The sequence below is a fragment of the Balaenoptera physalus genome (genome assembly GCF_965194825.1).
Source record: "Balaenoptera physalus genome assembly, chromosome: 1".
NCBI lineage: Eukaryota > Metazoa > Chordata > Mammalia > Artiodactyla > Balaenopteridae > Balaenoptera > Balaenoptera physalus.
Genome location: NC_138882.1, coordinates 110,389,675 through 110,409,851, shown reverse-complemented (window position 1 = coordinate 110,409,851; position 20,177 = coordinate 110,389,675). Strand labels below are relative to the sequence as shown.

The 20,177-nt window shown below is 32.2% G+C and overlaps 1 protein-coding gene across 5 annotated transcripts in view; it reads right to left on the bottom strand.

Annotated features, from left to right (window-relative positions):
- Positions 1 to 20,177, bottom strand: part of DPYD (dihydropyrimidine dehydrogenase) — an 807,615-nt gene that overhangs the window by 588,492 nt on the left and 198,946 nt on the right. For all 5 annotated transcript variants that reach the window (XM_082476697.1, XM_082476698.1, XM_082476699.1 and 2 more), the window contains exon 5: positions 2,584 to 2,745. In XM_082476697.1, the coding sequence (XP_082332823.1) occupies positions 2,584 to 2,745 (162 nt within the window). The remainder of the gene's footprint in view (positions 1 to 2,583; positions 2,746 to 20,177) is intronic.

The following is a 20,177-nucleotide window of genomic DNA, read 5'->3' as shown; positions in this document are numbered from 1 at the left end:
AGCAAAGGATTGACAATACAGGGCAAAAAGAAAGTAACTGAGTAGCTGGTCTCCTGATTCTCCTCACGCTATCCTTTGTGTGATTTATTCCTTTTCTACCACAGTACCTCCAAATCATATGCCCATGTTCAAATGGAAAGGTGTAAGGTATGGATTTAAATGATAATGGCAGACTACAGAGTTGATATTTTAAAAATCACTTATAAGTTATAGGAAAAACAATTTTGAAAAATATCATACTATTTTACTTTGCTTTCCTAACCTTTGCTTAATTTGGCTGAAAAATAGATTTATATTTCTTTAAAGGTCAAAAATCAATCATTGTTTTATCAAACAACCAAAACATGAAATTATCTGCATCATGTCCCACTTTGACTTAAGTATTCATGTCAATAGTTTAGTAGTTTGAAAGAATAATAGTATTTTGTATACTGTTATTTATAAATTAATAATTTAATATTTTTATTTTAATATTATTTAAAATATTTATACTTTTTCTTTTCACTGGAAGCCAATTAGTTCATTGTATTTTGCTTATTTTTTTAGTTGAAGTATAGTTGATTTAGTGTTAGTTTCAGGTGTACAGCATAGTGATTCAGTATTTTGCAGATTATACTCCATTTTAGGTTATTACAAGATAATGAGTATAATTCCCTGTGCTATATAGTATATCCTTGCTGCTTATCTATTTTATACATAGTAGTTTGTATCTGTTAATTCCATACCCCTAGTTTGTCCACCCCATTCCCTCTCCCCTTTGGTAACCACAAGTTTGTTTTCTGTATCTGTGAGTCTGTTTCTGCTTACCTTCACAACTTTGATAGCTGGGTATATTTAAGTAAACAACCCTTTGACAGAACTCTCTAAAATAACTTGCCCTAAGTAGTCAACTTAAAAAAAAAAAAAAAAAAAAAAAAGAATGGAAAGCTTTTCTATATAGTTCCACTGGGATATTTTTATTTATGATTTGATAGATACATTTGAAGCCACGGTAATACAAAGTAAAAATGGAACGTAATAAGAAGATACATTCCTATCTAAATTCCATGAGTCACTTAAAATGCACTTAATGCCATTCTAATCTATGCTATGTCTTAAATAAATAGAGTGCTTTGGAAAGCAGTGGGTAGTAACCTCACTAAAACCAAGTGAGAGTTCTCAGAGGAATGGTGTTTCCCTTTCTCTCCCTCTCTCTGTTTCCTCTCTCCCGCTCTCTCTCTCTCTCTCTCTCTCCCCCCCCACCCCTTCCCTTTCCTTATCGCTCTCCCCCTTTCGCCTTCTCCCTCTCTGTTGTCAGGTCACTGACAAACTAACAATATTTTAACTCATCTTGTTTTGAAATGCAGTCTTAGTTCGTATACATATTGCGTGACCTTTTACTTACTACATCCTTGCAAGCTTGCCCTGTTTTAATGAAGAGGCAATGAGTCCCCAAAGAAAAATGTGGAAGAATTCAAGTGAATCTTCTCCATCAACTAAGGATTTTCTCAGGTTGTAAAGATCATACCTTGCACTGGTCAGGTAAGCCTAATGCAATTTTAAATTTGGTAGGAAAAGAAATTAAATCCAAGAATTTATTGCAACAACTCACAACCTCAAATTGTTTCTGTTTTCTCATTCCCAGGAGCCCTTCCTTAGAATTAACCTGTCAGAAAGCAGGAAGGGAATAACCCTGATTTATTACTAAAAGCAAAGTGAGATTTAAGCTTGAGGGATACTATGGGAAGGGTCCTAAAAAGAAAGAAAATATTGCGTTTAAGTTGACAAAATCAGACAGGGAAGTCATTAACTAAAAATCTAGTGTTGACAGGCATTTAATTTGGTATTCTAGCCAACTGGACACCAAGGATTACAAAATTTTACTGGAACCTCCATATAAGCTGGTCATTTAAATGATACATGGGAATTGACCTGGTAGTTGACTCCAAAAAGGAGACCCCAGAGAGAATAAGATGTCCCAGAGAATCAAAGTCATTTAAAAAGGATTCATAAAAGAAAGACATGGCGCAAACTTACAGGATAAATAGGGACAAAATGTTTTCATATTACTTCATTATAAATTTGCATCCAAATAACACACCTGCTTTTAATCCATAAATTCACAAAAGCTAATGTTAAAGAATATTATTCAGTTTCAGGGTGTTTGATAATTCTACAACCTCTATTACTCAAAAAATATTACAGAAGAATACTGATGCATTATTTCAAGCTGTAAAGATTAAAGACAGTTTCAGGAAAAAGAATCAGTTAAGCAAGATAGTCTTTTCATAGTGGGGGCTCCTAGCCACACTCCAATGTGAAGTTAATGAATATATCCCATTTTCAGATCCTCCACTTTATATAATTTTCAGTGAAAGTATTTTAATAACCTTCTGGGATTACAACTAATTTGACATGGTTTTAGAAAGTTCCATTTTTGAAGCCAAGCTGTTGAATAAAAATACTGTTTATGGCACAAAACACTTACACTTTACCTGTATATCACACTAAAAATATTGGATATCAACAAAGCATCAAGAATTAAAGATATTTTAAGATTTTTGTGCTTTGCAGGGAGGGGAACAATGTATACATCTTACATACCTCAGTAGCAAACTGTTGCAATCCACCAATATTAATTGGTCCCTCTTCAGTGGCATATAAATTGCATCCACCTACACAAAGATCAGAAGTTGGACATACCATTCCACAGGTCAGACCAAGTGGGTTATCAGAAAAAATCATCTTAGCAGCTCCATAATAGTTCTGCAAAAATAAAATAAAATAAAATTTTCTTATGTAACAATGTACCTTTTAAACATTCAAATTATGACCTATTTTTTTTCTATTAGATTACTGGATTGAAAATCAAGATATGTATAAGATGCAGAGGTTATAATACTGTTTACCATCAGGAGCTATAAAGCAATTATTAGCAAAGTAATATATAGGAGTATTCAATATACATCATATTAATAAATGAATAATTAATTTTGGTAGTCAAAATTTAAAATATGAATGTTCTGTAACTATTTTTCTTTCACAAGGCATCTAACTCTACCCTGCTATAAATATCTTTTCAGTTTTAACAAAGATTAGTTAGGTAGATTGCTTGAACAAGCTTAAAATCTAAACCTTAAGAAAAAAAAAAAAAGATTATGCTCAGGTTATCCAGGTTATCCTCCATTTAACTAAATTAAAAGCAACCAGGGCTCTATTTCCCTTCATTTCATCTGGCCTGTCCATGGATACTATGTACTGTGACACTCTGTGTTGAGTATCCTCCTTCAGTAATATCCTATTAACCAAATATGCAGACAAAACTCATTATATAGGCCTAAACCTTAACAAGTTCATCCCTAATCGCTCCCTTCCACACATTTGACTATTATAGATTAGCTTAGAATCCTTTACATTTCATTAAGAATTTTTGGGGACTTCCCTGGTGGCACAGTGGTTAAGAATCCGCCTGCCAATGCAGGGGACACGGGTTCAATCCCTGGTCCGGGAAGATCCCACATTCCATGGAGCAACTAAGCCCGTGCACCACAACTATTGAGCCTGCGCTCTAAAGCCTGCGAGCCACAACAACTGAAGTCCATGTGCCTAGAGCCCGTGCTCTGCAACAAGAGAAGAGAGTACCACAATGAGAAACCCACGCACCGCAACAAAGAGTAGCCTCCACTCACCACAACTAGAGAAAGCCTGTGGGCAGCAATGAAGACCCAACGCAGCCATAAATAAATAAATAAATAAATTTTTTTTAAAAAAAGAATTTTTGGACTAAAAAGAGAACTGCCATATGACCCAGCAATCCCACTACTGGGTATATACCCTGAGAAAACCATGAGTCATGTACCACAATGTTCATTGCAGCACTATTTACAATAGCCAGGACATGGAAGCAACGTAAGTGTCCATCGACAGATGAATGGATAAAGAAGATGTGGCACATGTATACAATGGAATATTAATTACTCAGCCAGAAAAAGAAACGAAATTGAGTTATTTGTAGTGAGGTGGATGGACATAGAGTCTGTCATACAGAGTGAAGTCAGAAAGAGAAAAACAAATACTGTATGCGAACACATACATATGGAATCTAAAAAGAAAAAAAATTGTTCTGAGGAACCTCGGGGCAGGACAGAAATAAAGACACAGACATAGAGAATGGACTTGAGGACACGGGGAGGGGGAAGGGTAAGCTGTGACGAAGTGAGAGAGTAACATTGACATATATACACTACCAAATGTAAATAGATAGCTAGTGGGAAGCAGCTGCATAGCACAGGGACATCAGTTCGGTGCTTTGTGACCACCTAGAGGGGTGGGATAAGGAGGGTGGGAGGGAGACGCAAGAGGGACGGGATATGGGGATATACCTATGCATATAGCTGATTCACTTTGTTATACAGCAGAAACTAACACAACGTTGTAAAGCAATTATACTCCAATAAAGATGTTAAAAAAAAAAATTTTTTTGGAACCCGACTTGTTCATAAGTAATACGACTACATCATCATTTACTAAATAATAAATAATAAGTTGAATATTTCAGAAGCATGTTTTCCTCTAATGCAAATTAAAATATTGGGCCTGACCAGTATTCTTCAAAGCTGTCAAGTATTCTGTCAAAAATAAGGAAAATTTTGAGAAACTGTAACAGTCAAGAGGTCCCTAAGGAGATGTGACAACTAAATGTAATCTGTTATTTTGGACAGGATCCTGGATCAGAAAAAGGGCATGAGGTGAAAACAAAGGAAATCTGAAGAAACTATAAACTTAGCTAATAATAATATATTAATAATGTTTCATTAATTGTAATAATGTGCTATACAGTGTTAAATGTTAATAGTAGGTGAAAATTTGTATGGAAATTCTCTGTACCATCTTCACAATTTTTAAATAAATATAAAAATGCTCTAAAAATACTTTTTAAAAAAGAGAAGGTAGAATATATTTAACAATATGAAACAAATGCATTTATTTTTCTTTTGGCTTTTGTTTAAAGTACTTTTGAAGGTCTTCGAAAACACATACATTGCTTCCATCACTAACTTCAATCATAAATACAAATTCCTATATAAAATACTGATGATAATAAACAACAACAATCATCTTTACTATTTATTGACTCTTTACTACATTCCTAGCACTTTACCAGGTCTTTATTTAAGTTTTAACACCAATCATCTTATATAAGATGTCCAGCACTAAATAAAAAATTTCTAGGCATAAGAAAAGACAGAATTAAATCCCTGATAATCAGAAAAACAAATAAATAAATGAAGCAGACCCACAGGTGATCCAGAAAGTAAAGTTAGCAGATGAAAACTTTAAATTAATTTTAATAAAAATTCAGTCTAAAAAGACACACAAAATAGATGAAACAATAAAAATATAATTAGAATATTGTAATCTGTTAAGAAAGAATCAAACTGGCATTCCATAACTGAGTAAAACATTTTAAAATAGATCTAAATGCATGGTTTTAACAGCATTCATGGTGGTTAACAATATTTCTCTTATTCTCAGATCTGTCTCTCCACTCCATTTCTGTGTTTACCACCTTATTTCAGGCCCTCAAACCTCTGTCTGGGAAAAGGAAATCATTGTGCCCTGTTGGTGGGAAAGTTAATTGGTGTAGCCACTGTGGAAAACAGTATGGAGGTTCCTCAAAAAACCAAAAATAGAACTACCATGTGGTTCAGCCGTTCCACTCCTGGGCATATATATGAAGAAAACGAAAACATTAATTCGAAGGGTTACATGCACCCCATGTTCATAGAAGCATTATTTACAAAAGCCGGGATGTGGAGGCAACCCAGATGTCCATTGACGGATGAATGGATAAAGAAGATATAGTATACAATGGAGTATTGCTCAATGGAGTATTTGTCTTCTTAGAAACCAACAGTCACATCTGACACATGTAAATGTTTCTTCAGTACACTTGGAACCCGAGTGACTTTTTGGGCAACCCAATATGTTCACCTGATTTTTAAAAGGGTTCCAAGACAATTCAATAGGTAAAGAACATTCTCTTCAACAAGTGATACTGTAATAACCAAATTCCACATGCAAAAGAATTAAGTTGAATCTCTACCTTACACCGTACATAAAAATTAACTAAAAATGGATGATAGATATAAATTTTAGAGCTAAATATATAAAACTCTTAGAAGACAACATAGGATTAAATCTTCATGACCTTGGATTAGGCAATGGTTTTTAGATATGACAACAATGCACAAGCAACAGCAAAAATATAGATAAACTGGATTCCATCAAAATTAAAAGGATGCCATCAGAAAAGTTAAAAGAAAATCAGAACAGGAGAAAACCATACATAATAAGAAATTGGCATCTTGAATATGTGAAGAATATCTACAACTCACTAATAACAAACAAACAGCCAATTAAAACGAGCAAAGTATTAGTATAAACATTTCTCCAAAACATACAAATGGCCAACAAGCATAAGAAATGACGCTCAACATCATCTATCAGAGAAATGCTAGTCAAAATGACAATGTAATATCACTTTTCACCTGCTTAGTGGGCTATAGTTGAAAAGACATACAATGAAAAGTGTTGGCAAGGATGTGAAGAAATTGAAACTCTCATAAGCTACTGATGGGATTGTAAAATGATGTAGCTGCTTTAAAAAATAGTTTGGCAGTTCCTCATAAGTTTTAAAAGTAAAGTTACCATGAGATTCAGCAATTTCACTCTTCGGTGTACACCCAAGAAAATTCACAACATATATCTATGCAAAACTTTGTACACTAATGTCCATAGCAGTACTATTCCTAATGGCTAAAATGAAAACAACTCAACTGGCCATCAACTGATGAAAGGCTAAAAAAAAAGTATATCCATATAATCGACGTTATTTGGCAATAAAAAGTAATGAAGTAATGATAAATGCTACGACATGGCTGAACCTTGAAAATATTATGCTAAGTGAAAGAAGCCATTCACAAAACACTACATATTATATGATTCCATTTATAGAAAATATGTAGAATAGGCAAAACTAAAGAGACAAAGCAGATTGATAATTGCCTATGACTGGGGGTCTGAAAAGAAATGGAAAACAGCTGCTAATGGGTATACAGTTTCATTTTGGGATGATAAAAATATGCTCAATTTGATTGTGGTAACGATTGTAACTCTGCAAATTTATTCACCATCACTGAACTGTGCACTTTACATTGGCAAATTGTATGGGATATGAATTATATCTCAATAAAGCTGTTATTTTAAAAAGTACATTTACAGGACTGGGAATTATATAGGCAATGTGTAAGGCAATAAAAAAATCATTCTTGTAGAAAATAAAATTTTTTAATAAAGAAATATTTGAATAAGACTGCTAAATTAGATGCAAAACTGGACAATATCCTAATAGGCAATAAAACATAACTTTTGGAGTTATATTTTCTATTGAATGGAAATAATTTGCATCTCTACTGTACACAAATCTAAAAGTAAAGATGTAAATTTGCAGTCTAAATTTTAATTAATGTTACAAATTAATAGTTCTTTTTCCTAAAAGTTAAATAATACTTAGGTGTCACCTTGCATTTACTTACAAAATGCTTTAGTATGATAATGGTAAACAAATACAGACTTATCTCATTGGTCATTGGTCTGGTTTTGGATAATTTTGCCTAATAGTGGTAAACATTAAACAAACTGTTTATAATGAACAGTTATGAACTTAAAATTAATTGGTCTATTCCTAAGCAAACTTCTTTAGTTCCTACTTAAACCCATTGATCCACTAACTCAGCACCCGCAATTAAGCAAGCAGTTAATTACTGCTGAGAAAATCTCAAAGTCATTGTCAGTATTCTTTCCTCATCTTACTTGACACATCAGGAACATCTGACATGATTGATTAACAAATATTTACGGACTCACTGACTAAAAAATCCTATTGCATAATTAGAAGTTTTTATAATATAAAAAGAGTATCATAGCAAAAAAATGTCAATTGCAGATAACTTTTAAGGATATTTGAGGAAAAAAAAATGCAGAAAGAATATAATCTACTTAAACACCTAAGGATCTTTCCACAAGAATACTGATTGTTTTATGAGCCCCAAATTAGTTTCAAGACTGCACATAAAAGAATGACAGAAAAAGAGAAAGAGATACATATTTTTTTAAATGCAACAAATAAAACATTTAAAATTACACTTATGGCTCACGATATGCTACTGCTGTCAAACTTACTAGGGCCTGATCTATCACAGCCTATCATTGACAATAAAGCTGTCTAGTAATTCTTCAGCACTCTCATAACTCCAAGTGTAACCCTTACATCAAAATAAAATTATAGGAGGTTATAAAATTTTTTAAATTAATAAGAATTACTGAATGTTTCTTAAATTAAAACATCACCATGACAATTTTTTTTAAAGCCAAATTTACGTTCCCTGATATCAAAATGATTTGCTATCGGAGTAAGAAGTCATTTCAGGCTAAGGTTTAGAATCAGTTTTAAAATTGGTGGTATTCAAAATGACTCTGGAGGTGACAGACCTAAGAGATGAGAGGGAATGCCATACAGTCATTGTAGCTTGAAATGAGTAAATAATCAAAAAAGTTCAAAATATGTCTTGGCATAATGACTTGGCAGTTTGGCTAGAGTAGTTCATTCATTCACTTAGGAAATAATGATTAGGAGATATATCTGGAAAATGTGTTTGGACCAAATTATGGAGAATCTTCTCTGTCAACTTAAGGGTTTGGTATTTAATTGAAGTTTTTTAATAGAAGGGTGACAGTACTACGGGACTAACTAGGAAGACTACTGTACAGATGATGTGGAAATTCTCAGAAAGGGAGTGGAAATACAGGGAATTTGAAGAAGAAACAATTTAAACCTAAAAAACGGAAAGCATTGGCATATATCACAGAATATAGAAACATGGTTTTGAAAATGGGCTAAGCCAACATAAAGCAACTATTCAGAAGTCACCTTTGCAATCGACCTCTTACAAATAATTTTGAAGAAACGGTAGATAACTCCATGTGTAGAGATCTGGGTACTCAGAGTCAAAGACATTCAGAAACCTATTAGAAAGGGAACACTTCCTCAACTCTTCCCATCAAGAACGTCAAGATCAATATCAATTATTTCTCTCATAGTAAGTGGGAAGATTTCTTGAGCCCTCCTTCTAAACAAGAGTTTTGACTCCTATTCTGTGAGCTCTTAAACCTTTCTAAAAGTAAAGGCTATAAAATTTAAATTTAGAAGGGTACTTTAAAGACAACCCAGCAGTCTCCTTCTAGAAAATACACAACCATTTCAACTGGTTTCTTCATGTTATTCAATCAGTCACAAGTATTTTAGTCTTCTACTGTGTGAAAGAAAAAATGTACAGGGCTATGTTAGGAGGGATAGAAAATAAATATCTGATCTTTTGTGCACAGATTTATTTTATATATAAAGGATGATGACTTTTACCCTTCTTTAAACAAAAATCTAAAAGACAAAAATGATGTTTGATATGTTTGCTGTTTTTATCTCAACACAAAAGAACAGGCGTTGACTGTTATCCAGTCCATTAACTTACCCAGTGTCTTGTCGGTGCTGAATTTTCTATTACTCATTGGGACTTTTAAAGCATATTCTAAGGTACAACTTGTGCCATTTACGTGAGTTAATTTTAAGATAACTTCAACTTTTATTCTTTGTTTTTCATTTTAAAGTTATAGCTTGAAACTTCATTAGTGTCATCCCTCTACAATTTAATGATTTTTAAAGTCATTATCAAGAAACACAAAAAACTCACAAGCCAGCTATTCTCTCATATGGTATAACTATTTTAACAAATAGTTCTATCATATTCAGGCCTTCATGTCACTACAGCATTATCAATACAGCTGGTGGATTTATTTTAAAGTGTTCTTCCTTCTTCCAATGAGTGTTTTCACAGATGGAAGCACCCTTCCAAGATAAACTCCAATCTGTTGCATTTAAAAAATACTTGGGCTAAACTTCAATAAGTTTGCATGTGTGAGAAGGGTGAATTAACATTACTTGTATTTCTGGATTGAGCTATATAATGGTGAGTGTCATGATGTACATTAGTTAAATAGAAAATATCTCTAGTAGCACATACAAAAGTATAGGCAAAAGGACATCTCTCTGGCACTCACCATCCCTCAATAAACAATCTATGTATCTTCACATATTTGGCAAAGGAGAGGTAGGGATATATCACGAACAGAATACACAAAAATTCCTGCCCTCACAGTACTCACATTCTTGTAGAGACAAATGGAGATGGAAGAATAGATTTGGATGCTTTTATTCTGAAAATCCTCCCTTCATACCACATACATTAAATTTTACAAAATTTTTACATGCGTAGACTTTAGAACTATGAATTTATTTTAGTCTCACTTAATGCGTAAGGAAATTAAAAAAAATCATTCTTGTAGAAAATACAGTTTTTATCTGACCTTGAGATGCTGAACTAGAAAACACACATTCAAGTGCGTGCACGCACACACACACACACACACACACACACACACACACACACACACGGGCTTCTGAGCCATATGCTACTGGATTTGAATCATGCTTATACCATATGATTGGAGGAAAATGTAGTATCTCTCAGCCTCAGTTTCATCACCTAAGAAATACAGATCAAAATTCCTTCTTAATTAGTCATATTTATGTTAAATATTGTTTAAATACTTGACACAGATAAGATGCCTAGTACATTATGGAGCATAGGGCAGATTTAATGAATTTAAGTCCCCACCCCTTCCCCTAGGCTTTTTCTCCCTAAAAAGGTTTTCTTAACATGTTAATTCTAAGAGTTTAAGATTTTAACACTTATTAAAGATAACTCATGTTAGGAAGTAGAAGACAGCAAAAAAGAGCAAAAAGTACAGAAAGAAAAACTGTCATCAATCTACTAAGTCATAAAAAAGAAATGGCATGGAGGCATGTAAGTAGAGGCATAATAATTTATATACATTATAGAAATGTAAAAATGTCACTTCTACTTCTCCAATTTTTTGCACCCTATCCACCTTTCTCTATTAAATTGACCTGAGAACATATAATATTACCCAAGTTAGTTAAGACAACTTAGTGTGTATGTGTACATGTACTCAATTCACTAATCATCAAGTATTTACGAGCATCTACTCTGTGAGAGGTCTTTTGGTAAGCACCAGATATACATGAAGAATCAGTATTTTTGCTCTAGATTGTTCTGGTTAAATGGAATACAATTATCATCTAAACCAATATGTATCCTTTTCATATATCATTGTTCAAATAACATTTCCTTTAAAAAGCTTTATCAATTTTTCACCATTTTCCAACTGGAAGCATAATGCAGGTATGTCCTTTCTTTGCACTACACCTTTTCAACCACTGTATTTGTTAATATAAATTTATGATAGTTGTATATTTTTCTGATGTGTCTTTTATTAATTTTTTAAAATTTCAGAAACCATGTCTAATCTTTAATCTTTTCCTCTAAGCAAGCAGTAGAATATTAGAAACTCAATTGATTAGCATTCAAAAAGTGTAAAGTACTTCACAGTTTTGAATGATCATTTTAAAGTAAATAATGTGAATATCTGTTGTGAAAACTAAAAAGCCCACTTTATCCAGAGAAAATAATAAAATGTGCAATAGATTTTGTAAGAAATTTACAAAGGTATAATTTTTTTCATTCTTAGAGAGATATTAAGAAGCACAGAAAGAAACAGTAGAAGGTAAGATTATTTCATTTAGTGTATGCTAGAGTTTGCATATAGTAATTTACCATAATTCATGATATAATTTCTTCAAGGAGATAGGATGCCTTTCTACATCTAAACTGCAATGCAAATATAGAAACACATATGTTAGAGTCATGATCATAATGTTAGAATGATCATTAAAGTTAAGAAAAAAAATGTGAAAGTAGAAATCTACAAGTATCATTTATAAATATTACATAACTTGAAAGCAAATAGAAATATTTTAATTTGAGAAATTATTGAAGGTGAAGTAAAATTAACATTGATAGAATCCCCTATTTATAAACTACATAAAAATGCTAAAAGATTTTTCTCTAATTTTATATTATAAATTTTATTTTTTATTGAGATTATTTTTCCTTACAACCCAACTAAACTACATCTTTTTAAAAGTAACCAGAAATATGGCTTAAATATGATTCTTCATACTTAAACAAATATATACACACATTCTATACTAAAAGGGCATTTGGTGTCTAAAAATTTGAACTAGAAATTTAGTATCTGGATGTATTGTTGCACTTCATATGTCTCTGTCTTCTGAAAGGCTTTACACTAAAAACAAAGCTATATCACATGCGCTGCCTACTCAGCAAATAATTGAGAATTGTGTCATCTCGGATATAATTTAAATATACTGGTTACTAATATTTGGCTACAAAGAGAAAAACTGTGGAGGTTTTGTTGTTGTTTCTTTGGTCTTTAAAAATCTTTTGTTATTCAAAAGGGCAAAAAAGTACAAGTCAATCAAGTTTTTGGCCAAGTTTTAAAAATAAATTTATATTTTCAATAACAAATATATATAATAGCTAAATAAAAAAAAAAAAAACCTGAAGGTAAGAAAGAGCTCAAATAATCTCACTCCAAATCATCTTACCCCAAACAAGATTTAAAACAACAAACTCAGTGACCGTTGTTGAACATCATATATATGATAATAACTTGACAGAATTTTACTACTTATGATATTAGAACTAGACTATAATTTAACACTTCTATTTTCTTCTATTCAACCAAAATAAAGTCAGACTATTTTATGAAGGTTTGCTCTTCACTGACAGAAATGAGAGATTTCTTAACAGACAGGGTGTTTTGGTGTCTACCATAGTGTGTTATTATATATGGCTCATAAAACCAGCTGTCAGTTACAATCTGTACAGTGGGTACAAATAGATTTATCAGAAAAGTCTCCTTTCCAAGTGCATTAATTTAAATCCAAACTACTTTCAAAATTATAATTAGTTTTGATTATAATAATTTACTTAAAATTCTTCAATTTATCAAAGTAGTTGTCTAAAAATGAAACCCAAATTTCTTTAAGATGACGTCTACTGTGTTATACATTTTGCCCACTCTTCAATATATTAATACTACTTATAAAACTCTGTCATGATATCAAATGTGTTACTTATTTAGCTCTTTATATTTTAATAATGACTTATAAATATACATACTTCATTCATATAAATAGTGTAGTGTGATGCAAACAAAAGCACACTCCACAAGAAAAAGCACACTCAGGAAAATCCAGTTACATTATCAAGTGGTTGTGTGATCTGGGATAAATCATTTAACCTTGCTGGATTTCAAATTTCTTCTCCATATAATGGGATGGTTAGTTAGATTAAAATTCCATTTGTCTAGATTCTGTTACACTGAATTTTACTTATTAATAATGACAAATATTCTAAGTAGTATCTCATGTGTTTACATAGATTTTTCTTTGTCTGGATTATACTAAAGAAAAAAGCCGTAATTCCAGTTTAATTTACATATAGTATATAGACTATAAATCATTGTTCTGTTTTAAAAATAATTAATTTTTAAAATATATCTACAATAGCATATGTTTAAATGTTTCCAAACATACACACAACCACAGTGTGGCTTTACCTGTTTCATATAAAATTGGTTTCATATGTACATGAATATCTTTTCTCATTTAGTTATATTACTTTTAGATTTTATATTGCTTATATTTTGTAATGGATTGACTAATAATGCTTTGTGTTATAGGTTTTCAGAACTAAATGTTAATCTTTTGAAGTGAATACGAAGAAAAGTAGTTAATGTTACATGTGTTGGCTGTGATTAAAGTAAAAATGTAGCCTTTTAAAGGCCCAAAGACATATATTATAAAACAGAAACAGGACAGACTTTGCATAAGCATTAATGATTCAATAGACAATTTAACATCCATCTATCTTTTCCAGTACAATGCATTAGAAAAGAGGGGACATTTTGACAATAATATTATAGTCTTTTGTCTTTAGCACTAGTAAATTTAGCATTCTACCATTTGCTAGCCTCAAAACTGAGAGGCTATATATTAAAGGCTGAATTCCAGAAAATTTAATGTTAAACCAACTGATAAATGAATGAGGTAAGATAAGCATACATTTGCATTAATAAATTTAAATTAATATGTTATTAGAGTCCAAACACAGTGTTCAATAATTATTTTGTAGAGCCTCTTTCCATTTCATAAAACCAATTTTACATGTTGAGAAGAGTTAGGATATTCTGAAAATAAATATACTATCAGGGGAATAAATATAAAATTAAGTATATGATAGATGTGGCATTTCAGAATAGTGGGAAATGTATTATTCAACAGATTTGGAACTATTAGTTATTTAGAAAAAAAAAGGCTGACTCTTTCTCTCATCCTTTATACCAAAATAAAAACTTAGAGTAAGGCCTGCACACGTTATTCTGTAACCCCTTAGCTTTATTTTATTTTACTATTGAATTTTAATTTATTGTTTTTATTAAAAAAATACATGCTGGGACTTCTCTGGTGGTACAGTGGTAAAGAATCTGCCTTCCAATGCAGGGGACGTGGGTTCCATCCCTGGTCAGGGAACTAAGATCCCACATGCTGCGGGGCAACTAAGCCCATGCGCCACAACTACTGAGCTCACGCGCCTCAACGTGAGAACCCACGTGCCACAAACTACAGAGTCCATGCGCTCTGGAGCCTGCGCCACAACTACAGAGAGAAAACCCATATGCCACAACTAGAGAGAAGCCCATGCGCCACAACAAAAGATCCTGCATGCTGCAACTAAGACCCAACACAGCCAAAAAAATAAATAAAATAAATAAATAAAATAAATAGATATTTTAAAAAATAAACATGCTCATTGTAGAAGTAAAATAATATGGACATTTATAAGAAAAATGTTAATAACCTCTTTACCCTGCCCTCAACCTCAATCAACTGAGGAATCTAAAGTTTAAGTTATTTCCTTCTATGCCACTTTTAGCTTATATATAAATTAGAATTTTTTTTAAAGATAGTGTTATGCTATTCACATTAATATGCAACTTACTTTTTTCATTTAATAGGGATATCTCTCTAGATCAACATATATAATAATAATGCATAGTCTCATAACATTCCATAATATAAATATAACCTAATAGATATAGCAATTTTCCTAATGATGGATGGCACTATAGTTGTCTCAAGTTTTTGCTACCTCAAACAATGCTATGATTGGTATAATAAATACTATTGTACATGTGCCATTAAATGGTCGTACTTTTATTTCTCTAGGAAGAACAGATAGCAAAGCATTGCTAGTACAACAGTGTATATATCTGAAATTTTCAAGTACATTACTACTGTATGAGACTTCTTGCTTCCTTTCTGCTAAATAGCATAGGAGGCTATTTAACTTTTTAACTTTAAAAATATGATGAGAGGGCTTCCCTGGTGGCGCAGTGGTTGAGAATCTGCCTGCCAATGCAGGGGACACGGGTTCGAGCCCTGGTCTGGGAAGATCCCACATGCCACGGAGCAACTGGCCCCGTGAGCCACAATTACTGAGCCTGCGCGTCTGGAGCCTGTGCTCCACAACAAGAGAGGCCACGATGGTGAGAGGCCCGCGCACCGCGATGAAGAGTGGTCCCCACTTGCCACAACTGGAGAAAGCCCTCGCACAGAAACGAAGACCCAACACAGTCATAAATAAATAAATAAATAAATAAAAGAACGTGAATTTCTAAAAAAAAAAAAAAAAAAAAAATATGATGAGAGAAAACTGGTGTCCCACCCTTTGATTTACATATTTCTGGCTAACATGGAAGTAGGACATCTCTAATATGGTCATTAATCATTTGCATGACCTTTTCTTTAATGTTTATAACTTTTGCCCATGCATACAGAGGGTCAGGTTATTTTTTCTCATTTAAATTTTTAGGAACTCTGATTTAACAGAGAAGTTACCACTTAGCCTAAACATTCAGAGCAAAAAAAAATGTTCACTTGTTTCAAGTTTGGTTAGATTTTATTTTAAAATACATTTTAAAATGTGTGTAGTAAAATTTTCTCTCACATATTTCACAGCTTCAAAATTATCCTTAAATCTTTTTCTTTTTATATTTAAAAACTTAGTCCACCTAAAATTTATCTTAGATGGCCTGACGAAGGGTTCTAAAAGTAAAGTAAAATTATATCAGAACCACTTTTCAAAGAACTCATCATTTTCCACTGAATTAAAATGTTCTCTTCATTATATATTATGTTCTCTTACTTACTTGGTTCTATTTACAGACTTTCATCAGTTCCAGAAATGTGCATTCCTATACCAACTCTATATTATGTTGACTAGAGTAGCTTTATAGTGAGTATCAATATCTGATGGCAAATCTTTTTGTCTTATTTTTCAACAGTTTCTTCCATATGTCTTCTCAACTACTATTTCAGTATTTACTAATAAAAATGTGGGTTTCAATCATTCTAGACTACCCACTAGATCTTAAATATTTATAGCACTTTTCCACATGTATTGAGAAATAGTTATCTACTATGACTCTTCTAATTTAAAAAGTTAAAATTATAGGTAAAATATGTTTTAAAAAGTCACTGTGAACGCATCCATGAGCTTTCATGTCCAGGGACTGAAAATGACAAGGCAGTAAGCACAGAAATAAGTGGAACCATCTTAAAGGCATTCGTCAAACCAGGTAAAAAAGGCTTTCATTTTCAGGGCCTTTGAGAACATAGCAAATATAAATTCCTTCTAAAGAAACATGTCTTCATTGTTGTCCTCAAAGAACTTCCACAGATAAAGCCTCAAAGAAAATGAGCAACCAGAGTTAAAAAATAATAATAAAAAAATGAAAATTAAAAAAATATTAACCATACAGAGAAACAAAACACTATGAGTGGAGCCAGTAGACATCACAGACAATATAATCAGGCTCACAAATACTTTAGACAGTGGAATTCCCAGAGTACAAAAATAAGTAATTTTATCTGTTTTAAAAAATTAAAGATAGGCTTGAAAAATAAATAAAAAGCTACCAGATTTTTTTTTAATGTAAAAAAAAGGACTCCTAGAAATGAAAGATAAAATTGTAATTCAAAACTCAGTGGTCCATTTTAACAACATGTTTGAAACTGGTGAAGAAAGTATTAGTAAGCCTGAAAGTAGAATTGAAGAAAATGATCTAAGATATAACCCCCAAAAAACAGAGATGAAAGTTTAAAAAATAAATTGAGTCATTGAGAATAAAGTAAGAATGTTTAACATACATCTAATGAGAGCTCCATAAAGTGAGGAGAAAGACAATGAGAAATTCCCCCAAATGATGAAAGACATCAATCCACAGATTCAAGAATCACAAGGAAAACCAAGCAAAATAAATAAAACAAAATCCAGACTTAGATAAATCACTGTAAAACTGTTGAACACTAAAGATAAAAAGATCTTTAAATCAACTCCCCTCCAAAGACATTATGACTCTCAAATGAGCAATAACTAGGCTGCTGGTGACCTTCCAATAGCACCAATGCATGACCAAAGACACTAAAATGATATTGTCTGAGAGGTAAAAAAAAAATAATAACTGCCAACCCAGAATTTTATACATAGTCAAACTCTTTTTCAAGAGTTAAGAAATGTATAAACAGTTTCAGAAACAAAAAGAGTTGGTCAACACCATACCCTTACTGAATAAAGATTTAAAGTATTTATTCTAAGCAAAAGTAAACTGATTTCCCATGGAAATCTCAACATGGGAAAAAAAACTGAAGAAAATTGGCAAAAATGTGAATAAAGCTAATCCAATATATTATTGGCTAATCAAGCATTAACAATACTACTGATCAAGTTTTAAAAGGATAGAATTATTACATTATGATAGGGAGGGGCCAATTAGAGTTACAGTACCTTAGTCTATGCCATAAGACCCACTCAGATTAGGTCCCCAAATGGCACAGACCCATAATATTTAGCTTGTTGTAAAATTTAGAATACAATCAGTCCTAGAAAAAAAATACATCTTTCACATTACTCAAAAACTGGCATCTCAACTGTAAGGGAAACTGACAGACAAGTTCAGAACTACTTATTTAAACCAAATGGCGGATTTAACTCCGAAGGATAATGGCTTGTTAGTCGTCTTGGAGCACCACATAGACTTTTTTTTTTTTTTTTTTTTTTTTTTGGTAGACTTTTTAAAAGCTGTGTTCCCTTGAACATCATCTTATGGCAGGTAGGTAAATTTCTGTCAGTTTTCTTGGGATGGATAGAGGTGTTCACACTATCATCTGGCAATAAAAGTGAGGGAACTAGCCTTGTGTACCAAAGAAAACCTAAAATCTCATCACTACATTTTGTTTTATGTATCCAAAATATTCATATTTTTTAAATTACTGAGTAATAAATTATGGACTTCCTAATACTTTTTTTTCATCTGCTTACTTCTCTTTCATAATAGTGGGAGAAAGCCCAATTGGCTTACATAATAGGTTATGTATTGGGACATTAGTTTCTAGGCAATGGGGAGCCACTGAAGCTTTTTGAACAAGGGTGTAACGTAATTAGAGTTACGATTTTAAAAAATTATTCTGAAAATGATCAACATTTTATTTGATAAGGGTATAAACAACTTAGACATTGAAATTGAAAAGCAAACCCAAAAGGAGGATGGACTAAATCTATTGATTGCACTTCTGCTTTGTAACCTTTGTGCATGTGTGTGCATATGCACACACACACATATATCAAGATAACATATTTAAAATATTGTTATCAAGAATATTTATCAATAAATTCTGCTGGTTAAATTGTGTTGCTCCTCTGACTTCTTGTTACTTTCAATAGGAATCTATGATAAAGAAGAGTCTTTTATTTTACATTGAGTCATTTAGTCAGTATTTTTTCTAATGTATATTATTAAATTTATTTATCTAGATATAAAAGTCACAAAATCTAAGTACACAGATTCTGTAAAATATGCAAATCTGTGGAAAAACCAAAGCTTTACAACTTAATATAAAATTTTGAAAGAGAAAATAACTATTGTTTGAAATAAAGCATCATGAAACAAACATTTTTAAGTCATTTTTCACTAAATTTATAGATTGACCTTATGCATACTGTTTTTTCAAAAGAAAACTATCAAAAGTTATAACCTAGTATTCACAGTTTGATTAATCTGAAACGTTTACTTCCGATTGAGAGATACAATTGCAAACAACAGCCTGCACGAACGAAGGAGAGAAAAACTGACTGAGGAGGTACGACAGAATTGAGTGTACCTTTGGAAACGAGAGCTGTAATCCAGTTTGTAAGAAAGTAAAGAATGGAAGTACTGGCCTAAACTCCACTGAATCACAGAAACCTAACACAATACAACACAAGTGACATCCTTTTCTCAAAAAGGCACAAGGTTCATTGAGTTGGGTGATTCAATTACCCTCTCAACCTGGAAAGAACCCCCCTCCTGATTTGAAGTCCACTGGCAGAGCAATGTGGGACAGCCTACATTGTACACAGCTGGTAAATAGCTAAAAGCTGCAGGCTTTAAAGTACAAGAATCTCTGACCTTTCATGATTGCTGTAATGATTCTTCAACAAAATACTACTTACAATAGAGTTCCTTAAAAGTCTGGCAAAAGATTACATTTTCAATTAAATACCTCCAAATATCTTCTCTTCATACGGAAATCTGTTTAAATAAATACCGAAGTGCAATGCTTCATCAGGTAGTAAAGAATTAATGAAACAACATTTTTCCTAAAATAGAAATGATTCTGATCTTGTTTAGACACTTTATAAACTTTTCAAAGAATATCGTTATTCCCATTTTGTCTTTTTGTGTGTGTGTGTCCTCCCCCTCACCCCCCTGTCTTTTTTTAATAAACTATTGTAGACCTTAAATGAATGTGCTATACACTAATTAGAATCACAAAATCACTATTGAATTATAGAATATCTAAGGAAAATTTAGCTAGCATGGATCATAATTCTAGTATCTCCTCATGCATGAAGCCAAGAGTACTACCTTAGATATAATTTTAGCCAAAACACTTTCTACTTCAAATTTTGGACATTTTGCTTTACTCCTTTTCTCATGAGGTTATTTTTAAATAAATGAGATTTCATGCACAC